The sequence below is a fragment of the Grammomys surdaster genome, unplaced genomic scaffold (genome assembly GCF_004785775.1).
Source record: "Grammomys surdaster isolate TR1022 unplaced genomic scaffold, NIH_TR_1.0 149, whole genome shotgun sequence".
Classification (NCBI taxonomy): domain Eukaryota; kingdom Metazoa; phylum Chordata; class Mammalia; order Rodentia; family Muridae; genus Grammomys; species Grammomys surdaster.
This window is the reverse complement of record NW_021604607.1, coordinates 1,303,493-1,327,907: the sequence shown is the minus strand read 5'-3', so window position 1 is coordinate 1,327,907 and position 24,415 is coordinate 1,303,493. Positions and strand designations below refer to the sequence as shown.

At 43.5% G+C, this 24,415-nt stretch overlaps 1 protein-coding gene across 1 annotated transcript; it reads right to left on the bottom strand.

Annotated features, from left to right (window-relative positions):
* Positions 1-10,398: 10,398 nt before the first annotated feature.
* On the bottom strand, positions 10,399-14,677 carry LOC114619245 (igE-binding protein-like; the record flags this gene model as incomplete). The annotated part of the gene is made up of 3 exons (XM_028765109.1): positions 13,939-14,677; positions 11,131-11,140; positions 10,399-10,690 (listed from the first exon to the last, which is right to left on the bottom strand). Coding segments are annotated over exons 1-3 (1,041 nt in total), but the record flags the coding sequence as incomplete, so codon positions are not given.
* Between the last annotated feature and the right edge of the window lie 9,738 nt (positions 14,678-24,415).

Sequence of the window (24,415 nt, the reverse complement as noted above, 5' to 3'; positions counted from 1 at the left end):
GCTATCAAGCAAAATCCTTACGTTGCTTTCAATTTTTATGGTGGATTTTTGTTTTATAGGCTTGCTTTTATCCTATTTGCTGTTTTCAGTTCTATTACAACAATATACATACATACATACATACATACATACATACATACATACATACATACAAACAAATATGCACTAGTCCTAGGTCAGGAATATGCAAGAGTACACAATTTAAGATTAAAGCTATGGGCCGGGCGGTGGTGGCGCACGCCTTTAATCCCAGCACTTGGGAGGCAGAGGCAGGCAAATTTCTGAGTTCGAGGCCAGCCTGGTCTACAGAGTGAGCTCCAGGACAGCCCGGGCTATACAGAGAAACCCTGTCTCGAAAAACCAAAAAAAAAAAAAGGAAAAAAAAAAAAAGATTAAAGCTATGTCTCAGTTTAGGGTCTAAACGCTGATTTTGTGGGAAATCCAAGGCAAATAAAGTTAGTTGTTACATTGTTCTCCTACAGGTTAAAAAAAAACAGGTGGGCTACGTAGCAGGGAATCCTTTTTTTTTTTTTTTTAATATTTATTTATTTATTTTATTGATGAGTACACTGTAGCTGTCTTCAGATTCATCAGAAGAGGGCATCCAATCTCATTACAGATGGTTGTGAGCCACCATGTGGTTGCTGGGATTTGAACTCAGGACCTCTGGAAGAGGTCTGGAAGAGCAGCCCGTAGCAGGGAATCCTTAAGCTTAGGTGATCTCAAGGTGTATTTTTAACTCTGCCCATGAGTTCCAGTCTCTTAGAATGTAAGATATTTTCATACTAGTGTAATGTGTGTTATGGGGATCAAACACAGATCCTCAAGCTTGAAGGCAAGCACTTTCTCAATTGAGTTGTCTCTCTATCCACCCTTAAATATTACTTTGAAACAGAGTCTTACTAAATTTCTGAGAGTCCTGTTAGCCTTTCCAGTGCCCAGAATGACAAATAACGTATATCATTCTTGGCTTCCCACTGCTTTTTCTTTTTCTTTTTTTTCTTTTCCTTTTATCTTTATACAGGGTCTCACTATGTAGCACTGGCTGTCCTGGAGCTCTCTTTGTAGACCAGGCTGGCCTCAAGCCCATAGAAATTGCCCAGCCTTGACCAGTATAGTGCTGGACTTAAAGGTGCATATCACCACACCTGGCTCTTGACTGCTTTTATAGCAAGATGCACTTATTTTCATTTTTTATTGGGCCATGAAAATTGTGTGGCTGGTTCTGTCTCTAGGCATTCTACATTTTTTCCCTGCTAGAAAATAAACTGCATCATCATAAACAGTGAGAGACCTTTCAGTAGTAAAATAAGCCAATTTTTACAACATGTAATATTTATTGTTAATCTTCAATTACATTTGATGGGTTTAGTAAGGAGAAACATCTTTCCAATACCCAGAAGACCCTATATGTCATTAAATTCATTGTATTATATGGTTTTAAATTGATTAATCAGGGAAGAAACTTTAGTAGTTGTCACTAAAATTCCATTTTACATTGCAACAGCCTTTTTTCTGAACATTCTTGATATTACAGAGTGATGATATAAAATTCTGCTTATGTATAGATGCTATATAAGATTTTTTTTATTTTCAGCACAGAGGAAGTCAATAAGTTATTTCTTATTAATGTGATTACTGTCTCTTGTGTTAAGAAACTGAAATAGCTTGTTAGAAAGATCCCAAGATTATGAGTTAACTGTCAATATTCTCTTTGTAAAATGAAGACCTCCAACTAACCAAAAAATTTCTAAGGTTTATTCTAACCCCGGAGTTCAGTGATATTTGAATAACATGCTTTCAACTCACATGGGTACTCAAGCGTACACACGCACATGCACATACACACACACAGTGAGTCTGAGGCCAGCCTGGGATACACACACACAGAGTGAGTCTGAGGCCAGCCTGGGATACACACACACACACACACACACACACACACAGAGTTGAAGGGCTATTAGTACTAAGCCACTTTACATAGCAGTGCATCTCAGAACACGTTAGATAAAAAAAATAGAAACTTGATACATTAGCTTGAGTGAAAAAATCTGTTGCCTTCTGAGAAAATGTGTTATTTAGAACAAGAACTTAACACACACACATGAACTAATATTTAAAATAGCTGTAAAGTAGCCACTACCAGGCTAAGAATATAACACCAATATATCTCAGAAGGCACTGGTTTGTCTGTGTTTGAAAACGTCCTTCTCCCAGATCCTCAGGAGTGACTATAACTGTGCTCCTATCACCCTCACACCAGTTTTGCAGGGTGGGGGTGGTTCTCAAGATAATGTTTCTCTGTACAAACCTTGTTGTGCTGGAACTCACTCTGTAGTCCAGGCCGGCCCTGATCTCAGAGACAATGCCTGAAACAACAGAATAAAACATAAAGAGCACCCTGTGAATGGCACCCCAGAACCACATACAGCAACTGCCCTGTGATGGAGTACCTATCTCAGTCTTTGTAGTAATTCAATTAAAGTGAGACATACATTCGAGAGTTTGGAATTGTGCCTGGCCTGCAAGAAGGATCCTTTCAGTGTCATTATAAAATAGGCTTCTGTTTGATTCTTGTCAGAAAATCCTCTGTAAGTGTTGCTCGGGGTTGGATGTATACTCTCCAAAATTCAGGCATTGCCAATTTGATGCTCTTAATTTTGAGGACTCCCATTTCATTAGTGGGATTGAGAGTATTAAGCCATCATTCAGTAATATTGTCCTTCCACATTCTACCATGTGAAGATCTGCAGAAAGACCGTCACCGGATCAGACACTCTGGCCGGATCAGCCAGAGTCTAGACAGCCAGCCTCTCTAGCTGTAAGAAATGGAGTGCTTGCCTAGCATACATGAGGTCCTGAGATCAATCCTGGTAGGCAGTAGGTAGGTAGGTAGATAGATGACAGATAGATAGATGATGGATGGATAGATGATACATACATACATGCATACATACATACATACATACATGCATACATACATACATACATATTGACATTTTATATATATATATATATATATATATATATATATATATATATATATGAATGGTAGATAGATACATAGAAAAATGATACATAGATGATAGATAGATAGATAGATAGATAGATAGATAGATGATAGATGGATGGATGGATGGATGGATGGATGGATAGATAGGAGATAACCCAGTCTGGTATTCTACTACAACATCACAGAAGGACAGAGACATATCATAATAACTGTATTTTGAGCTAAAGTATTGGGCATGGTAGTACACTCCTATAATCACAACAATTGGAAAATTGAGGCAGGAGAATTGAGAGGCAAACCTAACCTTCAATAGCTAGACGTAATGGCATACACCTGTAATCTCAGCAGAGGCAGGAGGAACACTGTGAGTTTGTGATCAGTTTGAGTTACATAATGAAACCCTATTCAAAGGTCTAAAAAAAAAAAAAAAAAACGAACAAGAAAAAAAAAAAAGGGGGGGTGTGGGGGGGGGGGGGGAGGATGTCCAGCTTCTGGGTTTGCAGTCTGCAGGTCTTTGTTGTGCTGAGCGGCTCCCTGTGCAGTACTGTGGGCTTGTGGTTTGATTGTCAACAGACTAATCTGAAAGCTGGCTTCAGGTCAAGATCACAAGAACACTTTGTGTGGCTAGCTGCAATCCAGGTTTATGAGCCGTATCTAGTAACTGGCTGTTCCGTTAGCAGAAGCTCGCTCCCTTCTTTCAGTTCATTTCCCTTCCTGCCTCTGGTGACATCAGGAAGCAAGATCAACTGTGGGAAATGCTCACTGAGAGACCAATCACATGCGAACGTTAGAAAAAGTTTAGATTCACCTTGACATGTAGAAAGATGGAAGGAAGGAGGGAGGGAAGAGAGGTAGGAAGAAGGAAGGAAGAGAAAAAAGGTGATAGCAATTCCTGTGAAAGCAACACCCCTCAGGACATTAATTCTCAGCATCTACCTGTTAAATGTTAGTCATCAGCAGAGCTTTAAAAATCCTCATGCCCTGGTCCACACTGATAACTTAAATTTAGAGTCTGCCACCAGACCCATCCAGCCAGTTGTTTATGAAGTGCCCCCGGGTGACTCTGTTGTGCAGCTAAGGTGGACAGCACTGTCTTGGACCATAAGGGCCACCATCTCCACCAACATTCACCTAAGGATGAGGCCCAAGGAGAAACTATTGCAAAGCTTGTGGAGGTGGCAGCCAGGTGGAAATGGAACATCAAAGAGGGGAGAAAGTGTCCCCCATACACTTGAAGACTCCTCCAGCCACCCCTGCCTCTACTCGAGTTACTTACTTACTTACTTACTTACATACTTATTGTTTTTTGAAACAGGTCTCACTATGTAGCTATGGCTAGCCTGAAACTCATTATGTAGACCAGGCTGACCTCAAACTCATAGCAATCCATCTGCCTCTGCCTCCTGAGTGCTGGGATTAAAGATGTGTACCACCCCACACCTGGCTACACTTCACTTTCCTAAACCAGACCTGGGAGCAAGGAGCTGAACAGAATGCTACAAAATAATCAGGGTCCTTCCTAATTTAAATACAAATGTGTATGTGCAGCTACATGATGTGTGTGTGTGTGCACCTACATGGTGTGTGTGTGCGCACACACAGGGGAGGTCAGAGGACATCCCGTGGAAATGCAAGTGGTTCCTAGGAATCGAACTCAGTTCATCAGGTTTGGTGGCCAACGCCTTACCTGTTGAGCTATTTTGAGAGCTTCTGCCCCTACACCCCCAGGGTTTAAGGCATGTATAGGAAAATGGGGAGATGGAAGCTAGGAAAGATGAAATGGCTCTAAAGCTCAGGGTGGGAGGTGATGGGAGCACTTCACCCGGAAGCCTCTGACTGTGCTTAGGAGAACGCTGATCCTCTCTAACCACTGCTCACCTTCCCGCTGCAAATGGTTCAACCTTTGACCTTTCCAGAACTGTTTTCCTCCCTGACTCCCGTTTAAATCTTCAAACAAAATGAACTGCTACTTAAGACTTTCCTAAGACTCCGCTCCCCATTTAGCGTCGGTAAGTCTGCCTCTTTCACATCGTGCTTCTCCAACTTCGCTCCCCATTTAGCGTCGGTAAGTCTGCCTCTTTCATATCGTGCTTCTCCACAATTTGTAATGCATTAGGAGGAACCATGTCTGACTTTATTAATTTTTCATATCGCTGAACAGATAATTTTCACATAATAAACCTTAATTGCCACTGCTCCTAGGTTCCGAAAACATTTAGAGAGAGGTCTTTTTCAAGGGCTATTTAAGCTGAGGAAGGGAAAATTTGACCCAGCGTTTATCACTTAACTCATTAGCATACTAATGCGGCTACAATTTATATTTGACTAGGGGGTCGTCTTTCACCCAGTAATCTTGTTGGCAGAGCCTCGCAGTTTTGGGTTGATTTTTAAAAACACTTGGTCAAATACACAAGGGAAATAAGGTGATGTTGATACCAGAAGCTTGGAAGTGAATTAATTGCTCTGAAATAATCCCTCATTGGGTTAACCTCTCTGGCAGTGGTATTTGCATGGCCTTCGCACATGATAATTGGCATTTAAACAGAATCAACCTACGACATTTCTCACACTTCCTAATGAATGATTATTTCCTCAAGGTGCCTAAATTCTTCAGGGAGTTAAAATAGCTCGTTTGCAATCATTTAACACATGGCTGAAGTGTTCTAAGGACTTTCTCAGTTAAAGAATTCTTTTTCTGAGCAGTTCTGCCACTTGAAGTATTTACCTTGATGTGGAAAGACTCAGTGAAATTAACACTGGATCTCATTGCTGTAATCTTATTAGTGTCAAGAACTTTTTTTAGAAAAGAAAAAGAAGTAAAGGCGGCAGGCGTGGTGGTGCTTTAGGAAGGCAAGAGAATCAGGGGTTAAAAGCGAGCCTCAACTATTGTGAAGGGTGTCGTTTCCCTAATTTCTTTCTCAGTCTGTTTATCTTTCATGTAGAGGAAGGCTACTGATTTGTTTGAGTTGATTTTATAACCAGCCACTTTGCTGAAGTTGTTTATCAGGTTTAGGAGTTCTCTGGTGGAAGTTTTGGGGTCACTTAAGTATACTATCATATCATCTGCAAATAGTGATATTTTGACTTCTTCCTTTCCTATTTGTATCCCTTTGACTTCTTTTTGTTGTCTAATTGCTCTGGCTAGGACTTCCAGTACTATATTGACTAGGTAGGGGGAGAGTGGGCAGCCTTGTCTAGTCCCTGATTTTAGAGCTGGAAAGAACTCAGATGTCCTTCAACTGAGGAATGGATTAAAAAAATGTGGTATATTTACACAATGGAGTATTACTCAGCTATTAAAAACAATGAATTCGAGAGTTTCCTAGGTAAATGGATGGAACTAGAAATTATCATCCTGAGTGAAGTAAGCCAATCACAAAAGAACACACATGGTATTCACTCGCTGATTATTGGATATTAGCCCAGAACCTTGAAATGCCCAAGATGCAACTCACAGGCCACATGAAGCTCATGAAGAAGGAAGACCAAGTGGGGGTGATTCCGTCCTTCTTAGAAGGAGCAACAAAATACTCAAGGGAGCAAATATGGAGACAAAGTGAGGGACAGAAACTGAAGGAGGGGCCGTCTGAAAACCATTCCACCCGAGTATACATCCCATGTACAGTCACCAAAGGTAGATGCTGATGTGGAAGTCAGAAAGTGCATGCTGATAAGAGCCTGATATGGATGTCTCCTCAGAGGTCTTCAAGAGTCTGACATATTCAGAGGCAGATGCTCACAACTAGCCATTGAACTGATAATGGGGTTCCCAATGGAGGAGTTAGAGTGAAGGCCATTGGAGCTGAAAGGGTTTGTGACCCCATGAGGAGAGCAACAATACCAACCAACCACAGCTCCCAGGGTCTAAACCAGCAGCCGGGGAGCACTTAGGGAGGGATCCAGGGCTTCAGCTGAATAAGTAATAGTGGAGGGCCCTACTGGGCATAGGTGGAAGAAGAGATCCTTGACTTGATCCTGGACGCCCCAGGGGGTGGGAATTTTGAGGGTGGGGAGGTGGGAATGGGGAAGTAGGCAGGGGTTACATCCGCAGAGAAGAAGGAGGAGGGGTGAGGGGTTAGGGGGTTCCTGGGTGGGTGGGGAATGGGGTAAGGGGACAACATATGAAATGTAAATAAAACATCCAATAAAAAAAAAGGAAAAAAAAAGCGAGCCTCAGCCACTTAATAAGCTCAAGGCTAGCCTAGAGTACATGAGACTGTCTCAAACACCCAGCTGAATGTTTTATGTCATCTCAGGATAGGAGTTTAGCTCTCAGTTGATAGCATGCTTGCCTAGCATGGACGGAGTTCTGGGTTCTAGTACAAGCGTATCCAGCACTGGGTGTGGTAAGACATACTTTTAATCCAAGCTCTTTGGAGGTAGAGGCAGAGGAGGAGCAGAAGTTTAGGGTTATCCTTGGCTGGTGAGTTGGAGATCAGACTGAACTACAAAGACTCTGTCTCAAAATGAAAAAGGCACCTGACCTGTATGTGACTATGTCTATGATAATCTCAGAGCAAAAAAATATGACTATGGTTTTCCCCAAAGAACAGTTTACCACTTACAGAAGATCAGCTAGGGTATTCACTGCTTTCATTAGGAAAGTGTGAAAGAAAAGCAGGGCTCTCTTGAGGAAGTCTTTCTAGGATAGATGCAGAGGAGTGAAACTGGGATGGAGTGTGTGTTAATTCCATTGGCGAATTAGTGTGCTTTATAAAAGCAAAACCCACAGGCTCTGCGCTTCCCACCTTCATCCAATGGGGACAAGTATACATTCTGATGTCGTTCCTGCCTACTTGCCACCTGTGTGTCATCAAGCACATCCTGTGTGGCTGGAGCAACCAACCCTGTTTACAAAAGTGAAAACACACAGTAATTAAAACTGAAATTATAACGGGAGCTCTCACACAGGTGGATCTGCACTGTAACTATCAAATGTGTGAAGAGAGCCACGCCCAGGAAGCTGCTATGGGAACATGGTGGCCTCTCTTGAGGAGGAAAAGAAAATGTCTCATCCCTTCTGTAGTTTGCTGGTCTTCTTAGGAATTGGGCATACATGTGGTACAGAGTTCTGGGAGATGCCTGGTAGCCCTGGCTGACTACATGGCTTAGAACCACAGCACAGGCTCCTGAAACACTGAATATACCAGGGGATGTGAAGGGTAGTTAGGAGAGTCAAGGAAGGGGAGCAGAACTAGGTGGTGGTGAAGGACTTGTCAGAAGGACTGAAATGTTAGGAGAATGAACAGAAGTGGGCCATGGAATGATATGCAAATAAGCACATCCAGACTTGGGGATTCTCAGCTCTGACATATACATGACACCTATACCACATAATGTGACGCGCGTGTAATCGTCTCGCCAGCAAGAACGCATGCGGACACACATCAGGATCCTTCCACAGGAAAACTTTTATTCCAAAAACAAAATGGTGGAAGACCCCAGGCCCGGGAAAGCACTGCTTATATACCCTTAGAGCGGTGTATTCACCTCTGATTGGCTGCTTACTCGTTGCGTGCCAAAACGCCGTGGGATGGGCTTTAACTTTGGCGGGCTTTTACCATGGCACATGCGCAATTTACTTGTTTACTAGGAAGAATCCCGGACGCCAGCGCCATCTTGCAATGGTGGATTCTGCCAGTGCAAATGTGGCTTCCTACATCTGCCCCTTTTTTGTTTTATTGCAGAGGGTGGTAGTTGAGATCCCTGAGAAGGTTTCGTAACTCCCATATTTGGGGGTCTCACTGCGGGTCTGAGTCTCTTTGGAGGGCGGTGCTCAAACTCTTACCCGTCACTCGGTCAGCCTCCCCACCCGGGGCTGCCCTGTCTTAGGTGGCCGAGGCTTATCTGTCCGCTCCGTTATTGACTTACCAGACCTACTATCCGTGGAACGAACACCTTAGTGGGCAGGGACTGCATATAGATATGTTTGAGGCTTTATAGGGTGTCTTTACCAAAAGCCCTTGGGTACAGCGGCTGAGGAATCTGTCTACTGGCTATTTCCTTTTGTTTTGTTAAACAGGCACTGGTCAATGTCCCGTGTCTTAGGCTAGCTGACGTTTTTCCACAGCCAGCACCAAAGAATGGTGAGCTCTCTGTCTTAGGCTACGAGGGTCGCACACCCACACCTGGCATTCTCAGAATGTGCGCCCCAGGTTGTGGCCACTCGTAATGCCTGTCACCGGGTAAACTCACCACTTGTGGTGTACCTCTGGCATATGGGATCAGCCTATTCCCATCATTGGGACCAATGGCAGCTGGCCTGGAGACGAAAAGATGAAGGTGTCTATCTGGCTGTCCTTGGCCTGTCTAGCGTGGTACCAGTCATGACTCAAACTCAAGCCCGATCAAGCAAATTCCATCTTGGGGGAATAACCGATCAAGGACTAGTAGTTTAAGACAGTCTCCCTTACCCTACCAGGTGCAATGGAAGCAAGTCCTCTGGGTGCAAGGGCTAAGGGAAACAGAAAGAGATGCAAACACCCATCCCTGTGCAATGGAGTCATCTCCTAGGGGTGCAAGGGCTGTTTGCCTCAAAATTCAGGTACCACAGCTACACAGACAAGGACCAGCCAGGCCAAGACTCCTCACCGACCCAGTGCAATGGGCAAATCCTTTGGGGTGCAACGGCTGATGGCCCAACATTTAGCACCACCACTAGTGAGGGGGAGACTACTTATTTTCGAAGCAGTGATAGCCACACTGCAGGGGAAGCCCCTAGTTCTTTGGCCACAAGCGCCTGGGCAATAATAGCCTTGTCATGATTTTGTTGAGCTCTGAGTTTGCAAGCCAACCAAAAAATGAACACTAATCCACAACATAGGGCGTACCAAACAGGCCTACTCCCACCCACTTAAAAAAAAAAAGGAAAAGAAAAAGAAAAGAAAAAGAAAAAGAAAGCTGAAGAAATCCAGGAGGACAGTCCCTCAGTCGGGGACAGATCCATGAGCGTCGAGTTGATGTTCACCACAGCTGCTCTCAATTTTCTGAGTGTCTCATCGAAGTTTTCTGACCAATTTCCTGCAAGATATTGAAACAATTTCCTGGACAGATTAGCTACATTATGTCTGACTGGTATGGGTTTTGGAAAGGCAGATAATATGGTCCATCGTTGTTCCCCCAATATACTAGGAACCTGTATCCCTTGGATCAGCACAAGGGCTGTCATCAGAGTTTGGAGGGTCCGCTTGGGTGTCATCTTCTAATATCGCGAGTCGTCGCGTCAGTCGCTCTGGTAGCCAAAACGGGTTGTCTTCTTCCTGTGGAAAAACACAAACCGCTCCCCTGGCTCTTAATAAAATAGGATCCGGGCCTTTCCATTGTCTGGTCAAAATGTCCTTCCATTTGACCATCTCTTTTGGCCTGTCAGGCTCTAAACAGTGACGGTCAGCAGCCGAATGGCCCTGACTGTCCAGATTTAAAATATTGAGGGTAAAAAGTGCTATAGAAACAGTGACTCGTGGCACTGAGGGTAGAGCTTCCTCGACTCCTCCTTTTTGTTTTATTAGATAAGACTTAAGAGTGCGATGAGCCCGTTCTATGATGCCTTGTCCTTGAGGGTTATAAGGGAGACCTGTCAGATGGGTTACCTCCATTTGGCGACAAAATTGTCTAAACTTTTGAGAAGTGTATGCTGGCCCATTGTCCGTTTTAAGAATTTTAGGCTTCCCCCAGGCACTCCATGCCTCAAGGCAATGTTGAATAACATGTGCTGCCTTTTCTCCGGTCAATGGAGAAGCAAATATAATTCCAGAACAAGTGTCAATGGAAACATGTAAATATTGTAATTTGCCAAAGGTTGGGATGTGAGTAACATCCATTTGCCAAATCTGTAGTGGCCGAATTCCTCGTGGATTAATTCCTACATGAGGCACTGGTAAAAATTGGCAGCAATTCTGACATTGAGTAACTATATCTCTAGCTTCCTTTCTAGTTATCTCAAACCGACGACGTAACGTCTCTGCTGTCACATGAAATTTTTTATGAAAATCTTTGGCCAAATCTAATTTTGAGGATAGGGCGATAGCAACCAATTTTGTGGCTCGATCTGCTAGGTCATTCCCATGAGACATTGGACCTGGTAGACCTGAGTGAGCCCTGATATGTGTAATAAAAACCGGGAATCTCCTATTAACTAAGGCAAATTGAATCTTCTGAAAAACTTTTACAAGTCTACTGGATGGTCTAATTAGCCCAGCCACTTCTAAGGCTTTAGCTGCATTTACTACATAAAAGGAATCTGAAACAATATTTAAAGGGCCTGGAAAGGTTTCAAGAACTTCTAATACTACCAGGCATTCCACAACTTGAGGTGAAGTCTCATGGTATTGTTTGGCAGTGACTTTATTATCAATTACATAGGCACCCACACCTGTTTTTGACCCATCTGTGTAAACAACCACTCCATCCGGGAGCAGCTTCTGAGATAAGATATGCAGAAATACAATAGCTTGAGTTAAGGCAAACTGTAGAATGGGATGTTTAGGATAGTGATTATCTATTTGACCATTAAAGGAGGTGACCAACACGGCCCAAACATCAGAGGTAGCAGTTAATATTTGAACCTGATGTGCAGTATAAGGCACTATTAAAACTTTAGGCTCCCTTCCAAAATGAGTGACAGCTGCTTTTAATCCCCGTAAGGCAAGCTGAGCAACTGCATCTGGATACCATTCAATAATCCTTGCAGGAGATGCATTAGGATGAATCCATAATAAGGGCCCATCCTGCCATAACACAGCAGTTGGTAAATGTCTGGTTTTAAAGACGCACAAATTAAAAGTTTTGGTCTCATCAATGCGTTTTAGCTGAGCTTCTTGCAAGGCATCCTCCACCAATCGCAGGGCATGGTTTGCAGCCGGTGTTAGTGCTCTTGGTGAGGAAATATGGGAATCTCCTTCCAGAATGTCAAACAAAGGTTTTAATTCAGCAGAGGGAATTTTCAAAAATGGTCTTAACCAATTTATATCACCTAATAACTTTTGAAAATCATTTAAGGTATGTAAATGATCTCTGCGAATTTCTAATTTTTGAGGAACTATTTTCTCAGGGTAAATAACTGTCCCTAAAAAGGAACCAATTTCTGAAATTTGAACCTTCTCTGTGGCAATATGCAGACCCCGCTGTCTTAATGTAGCAATTAATAAAGGATATGAGTTCTGCAAAATGGTCAACTCTTTATGGCATATTAAAATATCATCCATAAAATGAATCAAGAGCAGAGAAGGAAATTGCTTCCTAACAGGTTCAAGGGCCATTTGTACATACAGCTGACACATGGTAGGACTATTGGCCATGCCTTGAGGAAAAACTTTCCACTGATATCTTTTGTCTGGTTCAAGGTGATTAACAGCAGGTAAGGTGAATGGAAATCTTTGCCTATCTTGCGGGTGTAGGGGAATGGAGAAAAAGCAATCCTTAATGTCTATAATTATTATCCTCCACTGCTTAGGTAAAGCAGAGAGCAGAGGTAGGCCTCGTTGCACTGAGCCAAACAGCCGCATCTGCCTATTAATGGCCCTTAGATCATGGAGAAGTCTCCATTTTCCTGATTTCTTTCTTATAACAAAAATAGGGGTATTCCAAGGAGAAGTAGAAGGTTCTAAATGACCAAGCTGTGCCTGTTCCTCAATCAGCCTTGTAGCAGCTTCCAATTTCTCAGAGGATAGGGGCCACTGAGGAACCCACACGGCTTCCTTTGTAAGCCAGGGTATGGGCAAGGAGCCCTCAGTGGCAACTAGGGAAAACCCAGACCTTGTCTTCCTGTATTACTTACTTTCTTGTGAAATTGGGTTTAACCTTCCTTGTTCTTTTCTGCCAAGGCCTTTTCCTTCCTTATATCCCATCCTTTTCATAATATTAATAGCTTGTTGAGAGTACTCATTAGTTAGTGTCAGTCCCAGGTCTTGCAAAATGTCTCTTCCCCAGAGGTTAACGGGGAGAGGAATCACATAAGGTATAAAGCTTCCTGTCTGACCCTCTGGCGTCTTCCAAGTCAAGGAGCGTGAACTGACTGTAGGGTTGGCCTCATATCCCAACCCTTGTAAGGAGTGGGATGATTGTGTAACAGGCCACGCCTTAGGCCACCAGTTGGAGGAAATAATACTTTTATCGGCTCTGTGTCTAAAATTCCTGTAAAACTCTTCCCTTCTATTGTTAATTGTAAAGTGGGTCTAGTTTTGTGATCCACTACTAAATGAGCAAAGTCAGTTCCTGAAGAACCGAACCTATTGGCGCCTCTTGGCACCCCGGTGGATGGAAAACAATTATGTAAACTTGGAAGAATAACCAATTGAGCAATCCTATCTCCAGGGGAGATGGAAAATATGCCTTGTGGACAAGAGCAGAGAACTTGAAGTTCCCCTGTATAATCTTGGTCTATCACACCAGGATGAACCACAAGCCCCTTCAAGGTAAGAGAGGAGCGGCCTAGAATAAGCCCAACGCTTCCCTCAGGCAGGGGACCTTTAAAATCAACTGGGATAGGTTGCATGCCCTCATGTGGCATTAGTAAGAATTGGGAGATAGAGCGGAGGTCCAACCCTGCGGAACCTCTTGTAGCTCTGCAGCTAGAGGTGTCCCCCGGTTGTAGGCTTGTGTCCCATATTTTTTTGGGCCCTGAGACCTGGGGCCTGGATGCCCACTTTTTGAAATGTCTTCATCTCTTCCTGCTGGTGAGGGATCATGTTGAATAATCTTTCCCTGAATGTCCTTAACCAAGTGACATTCATTGCCCCAATGATATCCCTTCCTGCATTTAGTACATAACCCAGGGGTTTTCTTTTGTATAGGAGTACGACATTCTCGTTTCAAATGACCCGGTTTGCCACAGTTATAACATACTTTATGGCTGCCAGGACTTGAGCAGCTTTGGCCCTGCAGGATAGCTGCTGCCAGGCCAGCGTTAGTCAGTGGGCCTCCAAGACCTCGGCAAACCTTTATCCAATCTGTCAGCCCTTTGTTTCTCCTAGGGGTAATAACTGCCTTACATTCTGGTGAGGCATTTTCATATACTAATTGCTCGATCAATGGCTTGACTTGCTCTGGGTCTCCAAAAATCCTGCCTGCTGTTTCTGTCATTCTAGCAACAAATTCTGAGAAGGACTCCTGGGGGGCTTGTAATATTTTTGTTAAATTTCCTCCAGCCTCGCCCTTCTTCGAGAGGGCCTTCCATGCCTTAATTGCAGCGGCGGAGATCTGGCCATATGCTCCCCAATCATAGTTAGTCTGTTCGGCAACATACTGTCCTTGCCCTGTTAATAATTCGAAAGTCCACTGTCTCTGGTTGCCCTCCGCATTAGCGTTGGCCCTTGCCTGTGCTTGAGAAGTGTCATGCCACAAAGCCTTCCATTCCATATACTGTCCCATATTAGGGAGAGCAGCTTTTACTGTATTTTGCCAATCATTTGGAGTCATTGCCATAGTGGCAAATCTCTCAAGCTGCATAATTGTAAAATTAGCATCAACTCCATATTTGTTAACCGATTCAGCAAATTCTTTGATAGAAGCATACTCTACAGGTGCGTGGACATGGCCTCCTCCCGCTTGTAACATTTTTCTCTTGTCTTCCTCTGAAAGGAAGGAGCCTGAGCAGCGCCTGTCCACATGAGGTGGAAGTGCGCCAGGAACATTAGGTTGGGAGGGCGCGACAGGCCGAGAGGCCATGCAGCTATCTCCCGTTTTCCTTTGCTTTAGATTTCGAGGCGGCAACTGCTCATCTGGCTGGCATCTTTCCTCCTCATCTATCTCTTCATCTGAGTCCTCTGCCTCGGAGGAAGTTAGCCCCTCCGACTCAGAGCCATCAAGCCCCAAAACCTCCTTTACCGGATAAAGAGATTTTCTTTTGGGGGCTTGTCTTTCCTTCGTTCTTAATTCACACAGGGCGTCCTTTCCCTGATCTTTCACACCCGTGGATCGAGCGTCCTTGGGGGGGCCTAATTTCTTCAACATGTCTTTTTTTCCTTTTTCTTTCTGAGTTTCTAAGCGCTTCCTTTCCTCTGTTTCTGACATGTTGGCCTGTACTCTGTCTAGCACTGTCTGGTCCGCCGCTACAGTCGAGCGGCTTTTCTCATCCTGCAAAACCAGAAGGAAGAGAACTAACGCCGCTAGCACAATAGCGAGCGCTTCTAAAATTCCTGCCAACTGGGGAGGGAGACGAAATAAATCAAGCCCAAACATGTCTCTCAGAGATTTACCTTGTCCTACGGTTCTGGATCTGCTCCACGAGTGGAGGGTCTTCTCAAACAGCACCAGGGATGGTGAATTCTCCCGGGTTCTTGGCACCAGCTGTGACGCGTGTGTAATCGTCTCGCCAGCAAGAACGCACACGGACACACATCAGGATCCTTCCGCAGGAAAACTTTTATTCCAAAAACAAAATGGTGGAAGACCCCAGGCCCGGGAAAGCACTGCTTATATACCCTTAGAGCGGTGTATTCACCTCTGATTGGCTGCTTACTCGTTGCGCACCAAAACGCCATGGGATGGGCTTTAACTTTGGCAGGCTTTTACCATGGCACATGCGCAATTTACTTGTTTACTAGGAAGAATCCCGGACGCCAGCGCCATCTTGCAATGGCGGATTCTGCCAGCGCAAACGCGGCTTCCTACAACATAAGTGACAAATGTGAGTGTAGGCATGGCTATCGTTTTTCTTTGTGATACTGATGATTGAGCACAGGTCAACTAGACATTCTGTCCCTAAGCTACATCCCCAGACTTATATACCTCTACCTAAAATTCTAATATGCTAATATTACTATTGAAGATATAAATTAGCACATCACATTGAAAGGTCATTTAGGAATATTCAAGTAATTTATGTATTTTTTGGATCAATTTTATTCTCAAGTGTGTACTCTGAAGAAATTTATGTTTATGTGTGCAAATGGATAGGGGCAGACATTGATTGATAAATTGATTGATTAGTTAGAGTTTTGAAGCTGGTCTGGAATTCTATATGTAATCCAAGATGGCAGCAGACTTGCCAGGATCCTCCAGTCTCAGCTCATCAAATGTAGGGATTACAGGTATAAAGTACCATGCTTGGCAATTGCCCTGTTTCTAAAACAGTATATTGGAAGCAAACTAGCTGCAGTGCATGGAAGAATTAATAAGTGAATTTTTATGACCTCTTCCATCAGAGTCTCTATAATACAGTGGTGAAAATGAATGCAGTACAGCTACAGACCGCAAAGGAAATAATTCCAAGAAAGATGAGGGATGGAAGCAGTTAGCAAACCAGTCCCTTCAGAAACCCACACTCTCAGGTACATATCCTAAGCATCTTTCTTTCACTTAGCCCACATACTTACCCTCCATGCTTAGACTATACTTGTTCTAAAGTCATTTTAATACCACCTCCCAAAAAAGACAAACTGGAATCAGGAATGATGGTGACTCCTACCTACATTCACAATACTTGAGATGCTTAGTAGGAAGATCACAGCCTGGGCTGCAGTGATACCCTATCTCAAAGTATAGACTTAAAAATAAATTGCAGAAGACTAGTCATTTTAAGTTTTAAAATCTAACAAAACAGTGCTGGGAGTAAAGCTCAGTGACAGAGCCTTTACCTCGGATGCATGAAGCATGAGGCCCCAAATTCAATTGTCAAGAATGCAGAATGCACATATGGACACACACATACACTCTCACACATTTGCACACAAACTCACACATACAAATATACACACATACTCTCACACACATACTCACACACCCTCACACATACTCACACAGACACACACACACAGACATATACATACAGACACAGATTCACAGACACACATACTCACATACACAGACACACACACACTCATAAATAATTGTAATAGAAAAAGCAGGAAACAGAGAAGAAAGAACAATGAAAGGGACATCATCGGCTTGTGTGGCGTTGTAATAGGTAATGGGCCAAGGAAGGGTTATATATATATATAATGTGGCTGAAATCTTTCGAGTTAAAAGAACAGGGATAAAAAAATGAAAATTAAAAAGATACATAGTGAAATATGTACTAGTATTTGTTAGGATTACATGTGCATTCAAATTTCTTGATATTTCCCAGGAATAAATCTATTGCTTTAATTTTAAAATTTATCAATTAATAAAATAGTTTATGCACTGCAGAGCCATGCTATAGAAAGAGTAAGGGCTTAGAGCTGTAATCATCATGTATTAAAGAACCCATAAATATTTAGAGAACGGATTAGTGGATGGACAGCACAGTGAGACCTTACCCACACAGCCAGCGGGGGGGGGGGGCAAAGAAAGCAGGGGATGCTGGGAGCAAGCTTGTGTCTGAGACAGATGGTGCTGTCCAGCAGGACACAGTGCACAGTGGCCAGAGTCCTGTTTCTGAGGAGAACTAATTCAGGTATAATCAGATTCGTTCTGGCAGGTGGGCTTGGGCGGGCAGGGATGCTGACGATGCTCTCCATCTGCATCCCATCTGACCTACTTTTAGGATTCTCCTTTCTCTCTCTCTCTCTCTCTCTCTCTCTCTCTCTCTCTCTCCCTCTCTCTCCCTCCCTCCCTCCTTTCTTCCTCCCCCCCTCTCCTATCTGGTCACATTTCTTCTCTTCTCTTGAGAAAGGCTCCTGTTATGTAGCCCAAGCTGTCCTTAAACTCACAGCAATTCTCTAGCCTCAGTCATTTGGCAAGAGCTGCTACCACTCTCTTCACATGCCTGCTAGTGCTAAGATTCCAGAATTGTGACCACAGAAGCCTGCATGTCACCTGTCTGTACAACATATGGAAACCTGCAGGACCATCGGTGTATACAAGATTCACATTCTAGGCAGCTAATCTAAGTAATTTGGGTTGTAGGCATGGCGTGGATAAAAAGTACTGAATTCAGTGAGTGTCAAATGAAGCAGCCCAGACTAGTCATCATTTGGGAAAAGCCAAAGGGGAGAAACTGATTTGTATGAATCTGGCCACTCATTCATTTTATTTAAGGAAGGCCATCCTGTTCTTTTACAGGCATTCTTACACTTCCACACTGAGTTATTCATCACCTGGTGTGATGCTGCCTTGTTAAATTGACTAACAAGGTAATTCTTTGGGCTGAGGTGGTCTGAAGAGGATACAAGAATCTGCACAGAAAATAGCAGTAATTTTCTAAGCACAGCCAAGTCAATCGTATCCATCGTGCACTAACAGAAAGACTCTGGGTTTTAGTAGACAGCCCACTATGTGATCATCCTGGCTGAATAGCTGCAGAGATGTTGTTTTGAGGAGAGCACAGAAATCCTGCAGGTTTAATTGCCAATAAATCAGCATGACCTCCAGTCCCTGGCAGGCCTGTTCAACAATCATCTTTTCAACCAGAAAATGAAGAGCTGGATTTTACAAAGTGTACTTCCTGCCTGTGGTAAGAAAACAGAAGCTGGCTGCCCTCTCTGTCATACTCCCCAAGATAATGAAGGACTCTATTTGTGGCACGTTCTGTTTGCATTTAGGTTATTTTCAACTTGTCTTACAGTTATTTTGTTTTGTTATTATAGGGACTCCCTCACTCTATCTTTAAAAAAAAAAATCCTGTCATTCATTAGTTCAATATTTTGCCAGAGAGATTATCTCCTACTTAGTTTGCACAAATTTACATTAAAATATTCTGGCTCTCTCAAAACACTAGTCATAAACTGTCTGACTTGGATGTTGCTTTGAGCTGATTTTCAAATTTGTTTTTAAAAGTGCTTATTTTTAAATTAATATCTCCAATTTTGACTGCTGGACAAAGAAATTTGACCATTTGGTCATCCCCAAATAAAACATAATAAGCTTGGGATTATACTGTAAGCTCCTTGTGTATCTATTTTAATTTAAATAAGTAATGTACTGGGATAGATATCCGTACACTTGAATATTGAATTGTATTATCACTAGAAGAAAAGATTAAAATTTAAAACTAAACAGTAGGCTGAAGTTGTGCTTACTTTTTGAGAATGTCTGCTGACTATTCTGAGTTTAGGCAAGGGCTGTTCCTACCTGGCCACCTGCTTTATCTGGCTTACCATGCACTGTCAGGAGCCCATCTTTTCTGAGACAGCATGAGGGCTGTACAGTTGTGGGGTTTTATTTATTATTATTTATTATTATTATTTTGGTTTTTCGAGACAGGGTTTCTCTGTGTAGCCCTGGCTGTCCTGGAACTCACTCTGTAGACCAGGCTAGCCTCGAACTCAGAAATCCACCTGCCTCTGCCTCCGAAGTGCTGGGATTAAAGGCGTGCGCCACCACAGCCTGGCTATTATTTGTGATTTTTCAGTATCACAGCTATCACTTACAGTCTTGAGCATGCTAGGCTATTTCCCATCTATTGCATTTGAAACACATCTGAAATTTATCACCAGGGCTGAGAAGATGCTGGGATCACTGGAGGTACAGCCACTGGATGACAAAACCAAAAACCATTTACAACAAAATTAAGTGATAAGGTAGTCCCCGAAAGCCTTCAACCCAAGCAACCGAGAACAAACCACTGACATCCTCAGTGGCTGACACTTGTGTAACGGAGTGGAGGTGAGCAAAGGCCTCCCATGTACTTGAGAACAGGGCAGAAAAGGGCAGCTGAGTAAGGCAGGCACAGGGGGATTCTGTCCCTGCTCCAGCAGCAGGCAAGGCCTGTACTGAGGACAGAAGGAGTTAGTATGGATTAGCCCCAACACACTCACACCCTGACCAGCCAAGGCTCCCTTCCAGAGTTACAAGTGTATGTTTATGAGCCTGTGAAGTATATAATATGTGAATGCATATATCACAAAAACTAAGCAGTTAATTCTTTGACAGTCTAGTTAAACCTGTCTGTCCTTTAGAACATAGGCTTGTTTGTTTCAGTGGTGGGGACTGAACCCTGAGCCTTACCCTTGTTAGGTCAACATTCTATAGTAGGTTATTTTGTTGTTCTTTTAAAATAAACTTTGTGTGTGTGTGTGTGTGTATTCACATGCATGTGCACTACTGTGTCACAGTATACATGTGGAAGCCAGATGACAACTTTCAAGGACTGCCTTCTTTGCAACTCATGAGGTAGGACCTCTTGTTGATTCTACCTGGTGCAGTGTAGACCAAGCTAGCCCAGGGGCTCCTACCTCCTTGTCCTGTTTCTGTCTCCCATGTCTCGGTAAGAGTGCTGGGATTGCAGATACATAACACTGCATTTGGCTTTCTAGATGGGTTCCAAGGAATACATTCAGGTCATTAGGGTTTGATAACAACCACATTTACCTTGGTCATCTCCTTGGCCTTGTCTTTGGTTACTTTTCAAACAAGATTATAATCACCATTTCTTCCTTTCCTTTTCTCCCACCAAACACTTCCATGTACCTGTCCTTGCTATTTTTTCAAATCCATGACCTCTTTTTCATTGATTGCTATTACATGTGTCTATGTGTATACATTATATTCTTAAATATAACTGTCTCGGTCTGTACAGTGCTACTTGTATGTATAGTATGTATATGTCTTCAGGGCTGACCCTTTGGTGCTGGATAACCAGTTGCTGTCCTCTTCCCTGGAGAAGACTGTTTCTCCCACTTTCAGCATTCTTTAGTTGCCTGTAGTTTGTTGTGTCTGATTCAGGCCTCATGAGCTTTCCCCTGTCCACTTTGCACAATCTGTCCTTGTTCAGCTCATGCTTAGACAGCCATGTTGGTGAGACTTTATGGGCATGGCTTCTGACATTCCTAGGAGACACAACCTCACAGCAAACTCCCTGATCTCTGGCTCTTCAGTCTTTCTCTTCCCCTTCTGCAGGGTCCCCAAGCCTTAGATGCAGGGGTTGTTTTGTAGATGGACCCACAGGGACTCGGCTCCACAACTTTGCATTTCCTGTTTTATTTTTAAAGATATTTATTTATAATTTTTTGTTTTTAAGTTTTAAAGTTTTACTATTGTCATTTTAAAGAGAGAATCTTGCTATGTAATCTTGGCTGGTCTAAAACTCTCTCTATAGAACAGACTGGCATCAAACTAGCAGAGGTCTACCTGCCTCTGCTTCCTGAGTGCTGAGATTAAAAGTATGGGCCACCTTGCCCAACTATTATTTGTTTTTTTTTTAAAGATTGTTATATTTATTTATTATATGTAAGTACACTGTAGCTGTCTTCAGACACCCATATGAGGGCATCAGATCTTATTGCAGATGGTTGTGAGCCACCATGTGGTTGCTGGGATTTGAACTCATGACCTCTAGGTCATGCTCTTCACCACTGAGCCATCTCACCAGCCCCCTATTATTTGGTTTTTAAGAGTTGTACAAAACACAAGAAGATTTATCTGACTCATATATGTTAATTCCACTTTAGAATATTTGTTAACCTCTTCTGAAATTCTAGTTTGACCTCATTGTCCACTAAGTTTAGTCAAAGTCTGTTCATAGTATGTAAATGATTAGCTACCCAGTGTGAGGAAAGCAGCAGGAAACACCCAAGAGGCCAGCAAAGTAGAAAAGAAACACGTGCATACTTCTGGGTGAAATGTAATATTATTCAGAACTCTGAAGAGAGTCAAGATACAGGTATAGCAGCAGTAATATGGCAACGTCACAGAGTCTGAGCAGCTGGAGACCCTCTCAGTGTCTGTTCGGGGCGCTAGCCTCCTTACTCCCAGATTACACAGATGAAATAGCTTTGATCGCTCCCATCCCCTGGCTTTAAGCTGCTCAGGGCTATGTGGAGGTCAGTCCCAGTGAGTCTTAAGCTGTCATCAGAGCTCTCTCTGAGCCAACTTTCTCGTAGTATCCAATAAAGCAAAGAAGCCAGTGTGTCATAATAATTTGGTCCCTGTGAGGACTGAGACCAGAGTTATGAAACAGGACCAGTCAACCTACAAGTTCTTACTGAGGACAGGTTTCCTAGGACCCCAACTTCAAATACCATATCCTATTTTAAGGCTAGAGTTTCAAACACGTGATCACCATGCCTGCAGTATCAAATCATTCTTGGGCTGTAGAGATGGCTCAGAGATTAACAGTGCATATTGCTGTTGTAAAGGACTTGAGGTTGTTTCCTATTACCCACACTGAACAAACTCTCAATTGCCTATAAATACTTTGCTGGTCTCTATGGGTTCTGTACACATATGCACATATAAACACACATACATATTCATAAATACAAATGAAGTAAATCTTTTTTTGCCAAATGTACAATTTTTTAAAATTTTATTCAATCTTTTTTTTTTTTTTTTTTTTTTTTTACACTCAGTCCCGGTCTACCTTCTGTTACCCATCCCATACCTCCCTCCTACTCCCCTGTCTCCACAAGGATGTCCCCTCCTTTGCTGTATATGTGTTGGAGGCCTTAGATCAGCTGGTATATGTTAGCATTCTGTCTAAACCCCACCCCTACAGTTACCTGGCAACAGCCAGGTAGGCCTGACCCACTATAAAAGGGGCTGCTTGCCCCCTCCTCTCTCTCTTGACCTCTTGCTCCTCTCTTGCCTCTTGCTTCTCCCTGTCACTTCGCCCCTTCCCCCTTCCCTTCCCCCTCTCTCCACCTACTCATGGCTGGCCTCTACTCCTCTATTTCTTTACTCTCTCTCCCTCTTCCTCTCCCTCCCTCCCGCCCTCCCTCCCTCCATCCCTCTCTCTCTCTCTCTCTCTCTCTCTCTCTCTCTCTCTCTCTCTCTCTGCCTCTACTACCCTCTTAACTCCCCTCCCCACGCCCTGAATAAATTCTATTTTATACTGGTGTGTGGCTGGTCCCTCAGGGGGCAGAGATGCCTCTGCATGGGCCCGCTGAGACATCCCCTTCCCCCATACCTCTCCACACACAACCACAGAACATACTCTCTTTTTCTTTATCTTTTTATAAACACATCAGTATATGCTGCCTGTTTGGTGGTCCAGTGTCTGAGAGATCTCAGGAGTCCAGGTTAATTGAGACTGCTGGTCCTCCTACAGGGTCACCCTCCTCCTCAACTTCTTCCAGTTTTTTTCCCAATTCAACCACTGTGGTCAGCAGCTTCTGTCCATTGGTTGGGTGTAAATAATATCTGCATCTGACTCTTTCAATTGCTTGATGGGTCTTTCAGAGGGCAGTCATGATAGGTCCCTTTTTGTGAGCACTCCATAGCCTCAGCAATAATGTCAGGCCTTGGGACCTCCCCTTAAGCTGGATCCCAGTTTGGGCCTGTCTCTGGACCTCCTTTTCCTCAGGCTTTTCTTCATTTCTGTCCTTGCAGTTCTTTTAGACAGGAACAATTCTGGGTCAGAGCTGCCTTGTCTTTCTGCTGGAGGTGGGCTCTACAAGTTCCTTCTTCCCAATGCAGGGAATTTCATCTAAGGTCCCTCCCTTTGAGTCCTGAGAGTCTCTCACCTCCCAGGTCTCTGGTACATTCTGGAGGGTTCCCCCACCTCCTCTTCCAGAGGTTGCACATTTACACTCTCTGCTGGCCCTCAGGGCTTCAGTCCTTTTCCCCTCACCCAATACCAGTCTTTAGTCTTTCTTCTATACCTAAGGAATGGAGTGTGCTGCTTTTGTAGGTAGATCTGGCAGGTGGATGTAACCTATCCCTAAGTACTTACATTAGAAGAAAGTAGATCTGCAGAGCTTTCAGATGTGGATTTGTTCCTTAACCTCTAACAGTCCACTTGCATGGGAGTAAGCAGGTGGCGACTATTTCAATTCTATCAATTCTTTTGTCCTTTTTTAGACAGACTCTGATCAGGTGGCCTAGTCTGGCCTTAAACTCTTGACTGCTCTGCCCTAGGCTCCGTGAGTTGAAACCATAGGCTTGTCACTGAAAATGCTGGGCTTTTGTAGGTTCTTTAGAGACAGCTCAGTATTACTTCCCTGCTCACCTCAGAACATTGTATCGTTCCCCAGTTACTTCTGCACTGTGGACTTTACCTCCCTAATGGTCTCCCCAGGCAGCAACCGCAGCTGTGTATTCCTATAGTCTTCATGGCATGCAGAACCCTCAATATTTATTGACTTAGTTGATTAATAGTTCAGTTTATTTATTTAAGCAACAAATATTTATAAAGGAATAATTCACACCTGTGAGCTATAGCTACTAGCCAGTCTGTGTAGAGGTTGGGGTAAGGAAAAACCCTGGAGTAACTTTGTTTATTTTCCAAACTATGAACAGTAAGATCTCTCTCTCTCTCTCTCTTCCCCTCATCCTCCCCTTCCCCTCTCCCTCTCCCTCCCCCTCTCCCTCCCTCCCTCTCTTCCTCCCCCCACCGCCCCTCTCTTTCTCTGCCCACCACCCCTAAGGTTTTTCTCTTGTAGCCCTGACTGTCCTAGAACACTCTTTAGCCCAGGCTGGCCTCAAACTCAGAGACCCATTTGCCTCTGCCTCCCAGTGCTGGGATTAAAAGTGTGGGTCATTGCCACCAGGCTCTAACTTTATAACTGTAGCCAAAGAAAACAAAAATAAAAAACAAAAAAAAAA